General features: G+C 37.9%; 1 protein-coding gene across 1 annotated transcript in view; it reads left to right on the top strand.

Annotated features, from left to right (window-relative positions):
- The first annotated feature begins 2,077 nt into the window (after positions 1 to 2,077).
- Positions 2,078 to 9,729, top strand: part of slc25a25a (solute carrier family 25 member 25a) — a 7,960-nt gene continuing 308 nt past the window's right edge. The window contains exons 1-10 of the mRNA XM_079638908.1: positions 2,078 to 2,383; positions 3,550 to 3,676; positions 3,761 to 3,848; positions 4,124 to 4,235; positions 5,095 to 5,253; positions 6,108 to 6,260; positions 6,370 to 6,477; positions 7,772 to 7,939; positions 8,367 to 8,517; positions 8,858 to 9,729. The exon at positions 8,858 to 9,729 is cut by the window's right edge and continues 308 nt beyond it. Coding sequence (XP_079495034.1) covers positions 2,225 to 2,383; positions 3,550 to 3,676; positions 3,761 to 3,848; positions 4,124 to 4,235; positions 5,095 to 5,253; positions 6,108 to 6,260; positions 6,370 to 6,477; positions 7,772 to 7,939; positions 8,367 to 8,517; positions 8,858 to 9,042 — 1,410 coding nt within the window. The 5' untranslated portion in view covers positions 2,078 to 2,224 and the 3' untranslated portion in view covers positions 9,043 to 9,729. The remainder of the gene's footprint in view (positions 2,384 to 3,549; positions 3,677 to 3,760; positions 3,849 to 4,123; positions 4,236 to 5,094; positions 5,254 to 6,107; positions 6,261 to 6,369; positions 6,478 to 7,771; positions 7,940 to 8,366; positions 8,518 to 8,857) is intronic.

Below are 9,729 nucleotides of genomic sequence, written 5' to 3' on the forward strand. Positions count from 1 at the left end.
TTGTATTTTTTTTTATTCCATGGCAGAAACAAGACATACTTGTGGCATTGAGTGCAAATAAACCCTAAAGCTCAAAATAATTAATTGGTTTGAGTAGGAAAAACTTAAATTAGTTCAGTCAAATTAACTTTTATGAGTATTTAGCACTTTCTTTTTCTTTCAAGTTCACAGAACTTTCACAGAAGATTTGAGTTTTATGAAATTATTTATTTTAATTTAGACAAACTTAAGTTTAACTGAAATAGCTATTTCCCAGCATGCTTTGCCGATGGCACTCGAAAGGGAGAGTAAATGCTAAAATTAGGAGTAATATGATGGGTTTTTTTTGTGCCAGACTAATGTGAAGTGGTTGATTTAGTAGTGATTAATGTTTTGTTATGCTAATTTAGAAGAATTTCTGTTAATGTTGGTTTTAGGATATTACCATCATGGTGACGAGTGGTGCATGCGCTTGATTTGAGAGCAAATAATAACTTTATATTGTTGCGCTCATAAAGCAAGTGCGTCAGTATAACATGCTAACATGTTAGCAAATTAGTATGTTAACAGATTAGCTTGTTAAAGCTAACTAAGTTTATACTAATAAAAGTGTTCACATCGAGACAACATGAAAGCTTGAAGTTAATTGTATGATGAATTAGTGTACTACTCAAACATTTTAATTGTTCTTAACTTGAAATGTTTAAGTACAAAATAAAAATCTGCTAGTTCTGCTTACTGAATTTCAGAACTTAAAAAAATTGTTAAACCTTAAATGTTTTGAGTTCTGACAACTTATTACAGTGAACTATTCGGATTGCCAAATTACAATAGAATTAAAAGTTTAATTTTAGTTAAATTCTAAAAAGATTTAAACATTCTGGCATTCGAAGACGTCTAACAACCAGTCTTTTTATACACCAGGCTTTTCCCCCGCAACACCCCGTCAGTGCGGGCTACAGATGGTTTATAGGTTGGTGTCCCCCTCACAGATACCGTATAAATCTCTGTGGAGTGAGTTTTGGCACGGACACGATCCTCCACAGACTCTGACGTAACTCTGCAACCGGAGACAGCTTTGCTGCAGGATTATGCCTTACAGAGTCGCCGGTTATATTGGGGCCTATAAACCTTAATTATACCGCTACTAACCAAGAAAATATCATGTACTGACCTGATAACTCGAATTAGTTATGTTTGGCTTCAGTTATTTTTTAATAACTGTGTTATTTAAGAATATTTAGACTTTTTTTAAAGACATTTTAAGAGAAAAGTTTTGGGTTAATTCTATAATCAAACATATGCAAATGCACATTAATGTGACGTAAAAGGGAAGGAGACCTCATGAAAGTAAGTGAGTGCAGTATTTTTTTGTTATTTAATATGAAACAGGTCAATTATGCAAATACATAGACTTTATGTTCACATTTAAGTAAACGAATAAACAAATTAGCTAAACCAAAATAGCCAGCCCGACTTATTTCAGACTTATTTTCAGGCCTCATCAAAAAATAAGCAAAATCACACAAAATGAGTTCGATCTCATGATTTTTTTTCAGAAATTTAAACTCTTAAGTGTTATTTTTATGTTCTAATATTTGTTATTTTAATATAGGCTGCATAAAGTTAAACCAAATGAAAATGATTAATGTTGCCTTTGCAACCAGCTGAAATAAAATAAGTTTGAGGTGTGTATATAAATATATATATTTATGTATATATGTATATATATATATATATATATATATATATATATATATACTGTATATAATGTGTTAATGGTCTATAAGTTTATATGGTCTATAATAACCCTGGTTTGAGGCATGTTAACTAAGTTTAGGGGCAATATACAACCTGTTACGGGTCTATGTCGATTTCTCTGTGCCCTGTGTGAGAAAATGTGAAATTCTATGAGTCACTTCCATTGAAATTTCACAGCGTGTCACATGTCAGCTCTTAGGGAGGTGCTGGAGTTCAGTAGTGAAAGAGGAGGGGCCTGATTTACACACGACCAGCCGTGATTGGCCTTTGAGACTCTGACATCAATGTAGGCGTTCAAATGTTTAAATGCGTAGAACCCGGTGCACCAATCAGAGTCCGCCTCCTTCACTCAGTGGGCGTGTCTAAGGACTTTTCTAGACACGATCAGCAGCGTTACCGGCATTTCAGCGTTTCACCGCCGGCAGGCGAAAGTGTTCTTGTGTTATTTATTTATTTATTGTCGAAGACTTTTACTATTTTGAAGATGTTGTGCCTGTGCCTTTATGTGCCTGTCCATAATTCAGATCATGTCGAGGTGGACTATTTTGAGTCGAATGGATTACCGTCCGAGCTGAAGTCGCTCAAGTCTCTCAGCGTCTTTCTGCCGTCGCAGGAGTTCTCTACATACCGAAAATGGAAGAAGGTAAAAATTATCAAATCATATGTACATTCTTTCTAATCTTTCTTTATATATTATTCAATGTAAGCGGGCCTTTGATTAAAATAAAAAGTAGTTGACTTTTTCTCTTTTTTTAAAGAAACTACACATTTTTGAAGCATGACGTTTCCGGTGCTCGTTCCTCTTTCCTGCGCGCGCGTTTCCGTGAAAATGACCATATTTGGAGTTTCCCCCAGAGCGCTTAAAGGGATAGTTCATAATTCATAAATCTGTCCTAATTTGCTTACCCCTAAAGTTGTTCCAAACCTGTATGAATTTCTTTCACGAAAGAAGATATTTTAAAGAATGTTGGTAACCAAACACTTTATGGTCCCCATTGAACAGGTATGAACAAAATTCTATCTGCAAAAAAATAAATTAAATTAATAATTTCATCAGATGAAAGAAATTCATACTGGTTTGGAACAACTTTAGGGTAAGCAAATTAGGACAGATTTATAAAAAAAATTGAATGGAGTGAACTATCCCTTTAAGCGAGTAAATGACAGATTTCAAATTTTTGGGTGAACTATCCCTTTAATACTATTGACTAATTAAAGTGCATTAATAATGTGTTCAGTGTTATAGCCTCATCAACACCACTGTAACTTAATAGTTTTATATACTATTCAAGATTCATATGTAGTCGTTTTTAATATAAGGCTGTATGGTGACCCTAGTGGTGCAGTTTCAATAAGACACTCATAATTGATAGGTCCATAAGTTTATCGATTATGATTGTCTGAGCTTCTGCAATCATCTGGATGAGTGTACAAACATGATTATGACTTTCTAGAGAACGCAATCAGTAATTACAATGACTGGAGAGTCTGATGATTTGATTATGAGTTAAAGTTCCCTTGTGAGTTCAGTAGTTAATATTATTTAAACACTTTTTTTGTAGCTGGGTTTCACAGATCTTGTATTGTCAGGTGTCTTTTAAACACGTGGCTCATTTGATCTGCTAATTTTCCCATGTAACGAGACACACTCATTCCCTCTGTTCTAGTTTTGCAGCTGTCGGTATTCACACACTAAACTTACTGATTGTGCAATGATTTTCTGCTGGAATGCATTAGATATTCAGTCGCACACACTGATTCGGTTTAGGTGCATTAAATCATCTTTTTTTTTTCTTTTTTTTTTCACAGAAAACACTGAAAACTGAAGAGAAAGCGCATGATGGGCAGCTGGACTTTGAAGAGTTTGTTCACTACCTCCAAGACCACGAGAAAGACCTGAAGCTCGTCTTCAAAAGCCTGGATAGAAAGAAAACTGGTATTGATGCAATACTTGATTCATAAACTCACAACTTGGTGATTTTTAAATTGACTGACATTTCTTTAATTTGTTCCTCGTCAGGTCACGTGAACGCCAGTGACATTGTGAACTCCCTGCAAGATCTTGGCGTCCATATTTCCCTGCAGCAAGCGGAGAAAGTCCTTAATAGGTGAAATATTGTTTGGATAAAAAATGTGCAATGCTTTCATTTACCTTCCTATGTTGCCCTGTTTATCTCTCATTATATTTTTTTGTATTTTAGACTTTTTTTTGAGGAATCAAACCCTTTTTTTATAACTATATAAATGCATTGATCTCATAATGAACTGAGTCAGAGCTTTGTTAGATTTTTTTTTTTTTTAATCATCTGTTAAATTCATTAAGCGCAGAGCTTGTTTCCAGGCTGTAACCGGTCTTCTCTTATTTGTCTTTTTCCTCTTGTAGCATGGACAAAAACGGCACAATGACTATTGACTGGAATGAGTGGAAAAAGTTTCCCACGCTGCAACCTGCCGAAAACATTCCCGAAATCATCCTATACTGGAAACACTCGACTGTAAGAGTCCCTCACTCACTCACGCTAATGCTAGTCCAAATCCTCAAATGCTTCTCAGAATTAAATGCCCTGAAAGGCCTCTTTAGTTAAAAAGCTGCTTTATTCCTGATGTCTGCAAAGCGATTAATATGGGGATCTGATTAATATGTCTGCAGGGAATTCTTCAGATTCCTTAAAAGGTGTGTAAATTAAATTAGTCTGGCTTGAGTTTTAGGATTACTTTAGTACGTAGGCCTTATGATATACGGTTGATGACAGTCGTAAAGTGACTGTGCCTAAAATATCGACAGGAACACTGTGATCTAGGACGGGCTCCAGTTTAACAGGTGTAGTGTTGCAGATACTAAATCTTAACTCGTCTGTGTCCTGACTGCTAGAGCTCGCTGCGTAAATCCATTACGTTTTGCAAATCAAATATCAGTGTACTCAAATTAAACCGAGAATAACTGTCCCCTTCCTTATGCAACAATCAGTTGACATGCACACTTAGCTGTTCAATTTGAGACTTGATCTAGTCGTTTGATTGTTCAATTTCAGTATCAGTGACCAGTTTAAACTGGACTGCAGCCTTTGTTCAGTGCGCAATAATATGGACTCTGATGCAATGTGCGCAAGTTTTACGAGCGTTTCTAAAGTCCACAATGGATTTTTTTTATCAAATGGCACTTTAATGCGGCAAAAACGTTTTGACCGCGTCACTGGTCGGGTCAGAACACTCTTGACGCACACACTGTTGCTGCCAAGGTCATTGCACTTTAGTTCTCCTGGAGTAGCATTAATGCAAAATACTATTCGTCATTCACTGATTTACACACATTGGTTAATTGGTTAACAGTATCTGTGATTAATTTCTTTGTAGATCTTTGATGTGGGAGAGAACCTGATGGTACCGGATGAGTTCACATCAGAGGAGCACATGACCGGGATGTGGTGGAGACATCTGGTTGCCGGTGGAGGAGCTGGAGCCGTGTCACGAACCTTCACTGCGCCGCTTGACCGACTCAAAGTCCTCATGCAGGTGCGATGATCACATTACCTGCGTCATTCTGAGTTCAAGAGGACTAGATCAGGGTTACACCTTGTGTATATGAATCTTATATTACAATCTGCTAAGTTACTCACTCAAGGATGTAGTCTTTAATAAATCCCAACCTCTGCTTTCTCTGTAGACTGAAGGAGGTTTTATTTACACAATAATTTTCCTTCAAATTTCAAGCCCTTAATCAACCAGTAGATATTAGTTAAAGGGCAAGCAAAAAGGGAAAAATGTCAAAATAACTCATTATTTGAAATAAATCCAGACATGACCAAGTTTTACAGTATATACTAGGTGTTATATAGGTCATACAGACTGAAGAACCACCAAAATGTCAATAAAATGGTTTTTATCAGGGATAAGGCAAACTTATTTTATAAGATTGGCCCAGAAAAACTGGTTTCATAACCGTATGGCTAGAATAATGGGTTTCGTTACCCAAGAGTCATAAGTGTAGTTAATCAGTGTCATAAATGTATGTTCCGGGGAACTGAATAATTATACAGATTATTCAAGCGGCCAATCAGAATCCGAGTGGTCAAGCACACCCTCTGTTTTGCACTCTGATTGGTCCGATGCGAGATACCAGTGGACATTGTCATGACTGTGCGATAGTGGAGATCTGTGTCAGCTAGTCATGTTTACGTCAGCCGTTACTCAATTGGACTTTAATCGTTCAGTTGATTCGGTTTAAAAACCTTTCACCTACTTTTTTCGACATACTCAACTTTGCTCCACTTGTGAGGGTCTAAAATGTTAATTCTGATCACTGAAACCATATAAAGTGTGTTATTTAGACATAACTGGTTCTAATAAACCTTATTTTCTTGTCTCAGGTACATGGTACTCATGGCAACAACATGTGTCTCATGAGCGGTCTCGCGCAGATGATCAAGGAAGGAGGGATGCGTTCGTTATGGAGGGGCAACGGCATCAACATCATCAAAATCGCACCTGAATCGGCCCTCAAGTTCATGGCTTATGAGCAGGTAATGGATGAGAGCTGATGCACTTCCTTTGTCAGGGATGCTAATATCCGACCTGAGAAGGAGGAAAAAATGAAATGAAACAAATGAGTGACTTTTCTTTTGTCGACAGATTAAACGGCTGATGGGAAGCAGTCGGGAGACTCTGGGCATCAGTGAACGTTTTGTAGCCGGTTCCCTGGCAGGAGTCATTGCTCAGAGCTCCATTTACCCCATGGAGGTGAGTCTCCGAAGATACACCACAAAACTGCTCAGTTTTCATGCATGCACACACATACATGCATACACATACATGCATACACACACATACATGCATGCACACACACATACATGCATATACACACACATGCATGCATACACGCATGCATACATATACATACATGCATACACACACATACATACATATACACACACATACATACATACACATACATACATACACATACATGCATACATATACACATACATGCATGCACACACATACATACATACACACATACATGCATGCACACACACATACATGCATGCACACACACATACATGCATGCATGCACACATACGTGCATGCACACACACATACATGCATACACATACATACATACATATACACACACATACATGCATGCACACACACATACATACATACACACATACATGCATGCACACACACATACATGCATGCACACACACATGCATACATATACACACATATCATGCATACACACATACATACATATACACACACATACATACATACACATACATACATACACATACATGCATACATATACACATACATGCATGCACACACATACATACATACACACATACATGCATGCACACACACATACATGCATGCATGCACACATACGTGCATGCACACACACATACATGCATACACATACATACATACATATACACACACATACATGCATGCACACACACATACATACATACACACATACATGCATGCACACACACATACATGCATGCACACACACATGCATACATATACACACATATCATGCATACACACATATCATGCATACACACACACATACATGCACATACACATACATGCATACACAATACACATACATACATGCATACACATACATACACACACACACATGCATACACGCATGCATACAGTAGTCAACATTTTAATTGGATCAAAACCTTTCATCAAAGTTCTACATGAATTTTGAACAATACCCGTTCTTGTGTTAGGACAACTTTGATTAACTTTTTTGATCCACTTTAAATGTTGACTACTGCATTTCTATATATATATATTTAGCTTAAAGTCCATTTTTGTAGCATGAAGATATTTTGTGCTCTACTTTAATGTCATGGTTGTGCTTCATATGCACGTTGTAATTACATCTGGATACTTTTTATTTTTTTATTTCAATTTGTAGTATTCAAACTAGTCAGAGAAGCTGGCATGGCATTAAAAAAAAATCAGACAAACAATGCTATACTGAAGAAATCTGTAATGCTCTTCTGTTCAGGTTCTCAAAACTCGTCTGGCGTTGAGAAAGACCGGCCAGTACAAGGGCATCTCGGACTGTGCCAAACACATCCTGAGGGTGGAGGGAATGTCTGCGTTTTACAAAGGCTACGTACCGAACATGCTGGGCATCATCCCGTACGCTGGCATCGACCTGGCAGTCTATGAGGTGAGCAGAGGAGCGAACGCGTCACAATATTCCTCATTTAAATAATTAATGTGTAGAATAAAGGGGCGGGGCCTGGTTGAGTTAGTTAGTAGTGTGTTGAAACTGATGGTTATGGAAAGGGGCGGGACATTTCCCAAACGCGCTCGCAGTACTTGACCAATCAGAACACACTGCTCCAGCCGACCAATCAGAGCACAGCGTGCTTTTTAGGAGTGGCTTCATAGAGACGGGAACTAAATTGAGCGTTACTGACAGACTGGGACGAGACGAGCTGCAAATATGGGGGAAATAATCAACATTTAAGCATGAACCTGTATTAATAAAGCAAAATCAGGACTTTTTAAAGGGCATAATGAATAGCAATCACTGGAGATGTCATTTATGAACAGAAAATGCTAATTTTTCTTCCTAATTTTGCTCTTTATAGACATTAAAGAACTCTTGGCTTCAGCGCTATGGCACGGATAATGCGAATCCGGGTGTGTTTGTGCTTCTGGCGTGTGGTACGGTCTCCAGCACGTGTGGCCAGCTCGCCAGTTACCCGCTGGCTCTCGTACGAACACGCATGCAGGCGCAAGGTGAGCTCCAGGGTTTATAATGTGCTCTTACTGAATGTTGTTTCTCAGGGTGAAGTCACCTTTATTTATATAGCGCTTTTCACAATACAGATCGTTTCAAAGCAACTTTACAGAGATAACCGGAAAATAATGCAAAGTTATTTTCTAGAAGAAAATAGCTTCACAGTCCAGCTTCAGAATTGTTCATTTTTGTTGTAAAAAGTCATTAATTTAGTTTTTTATATATATTAGCCGCTCTGGAGAAAACCGTATGTCATTGTCCAGCTCAGTTCAGTCTAATATAATGGTGTGAATGCAGGCAGATCAATAATATATTAAATGTGGTGTTTTCCTCGTGCAGCTGCAGTCGACGGCTCGTCCCAGGTCTCGATGTCGGGACTCTTCAAGCAGATCATGAAGAACGAGGGCCCGATGGGTCTCTATCGGGGTCTGACCCCAAACTTCCTGAAGGTCATCCCCGCGGTCAGCATCAGCTATGTGGTGTACGAGCACATCAAGACGTCGTTAGGAGTGCGGTCGAGATGAGGCTTGACGAAAGGACTAAATCTCGGGGCTTTGAACCTTGAGGTGTGGAGGATCTCATTCTGTGAATGTGAGGATGACGCTGTTAATTAACATCTCATTATTTATTCAGTTCGAAATCTGTAGAAAAAAGTTTGAAAGCTGAAATCAGGGACCAACGTATTCGATTTCATGTGACCAGTGTGTGTGTGTTTCGATATATATGCGTGTAAAAATGCACATGTATTCGATTTCATGTTGTGTGTGTGTGTTTCGATATGTGTGTGTAAAAACTTAAGTGCCACTGAGAAGGAATCAAGTGCTGTTATGATCCAGTTGGGCAATGCAATTGAATCGACACTACAAACACAGCATTATTTCATGCTGATTGAAGTTGCACTGCCCACTTTCTTACTAATGCTGCTTTATATTGACTAAAGTATTGTATTTATACATCTTTAACCAGATATTTATTTATAGTGTGGCATCTGAGAGTTTAATGAATGTGTTCGTTGCACAGTGTCTGAGTCTCTGTTAAAGCCAGTGGTTAAGCTGTTGTTTAATTTAATCTTACTTCTGGTTATTTTAAATCAGCACAGTGATGTTCGCTTTGCCTTGATGTAAGAGAATGTCTGGTTGATTTGAAAACAAATGCACTTTAATTGCTTTAGTCAATTGTGAATGTAACACTGTAACGACGAATCTTGCACC

This window comes from Phoxinus phoxinus, assembly GCF_949152265.1.
Source record: "Phoxinus phoxinus genome assembly, chromosome: 15".
NCBI classification, from domain to species: Eukaryota; Metazoa; Chordata; class Actinopteri; order Cypriniformes; family Leuciscidae; genus Phoxinus; species Phoxinus phoxinus.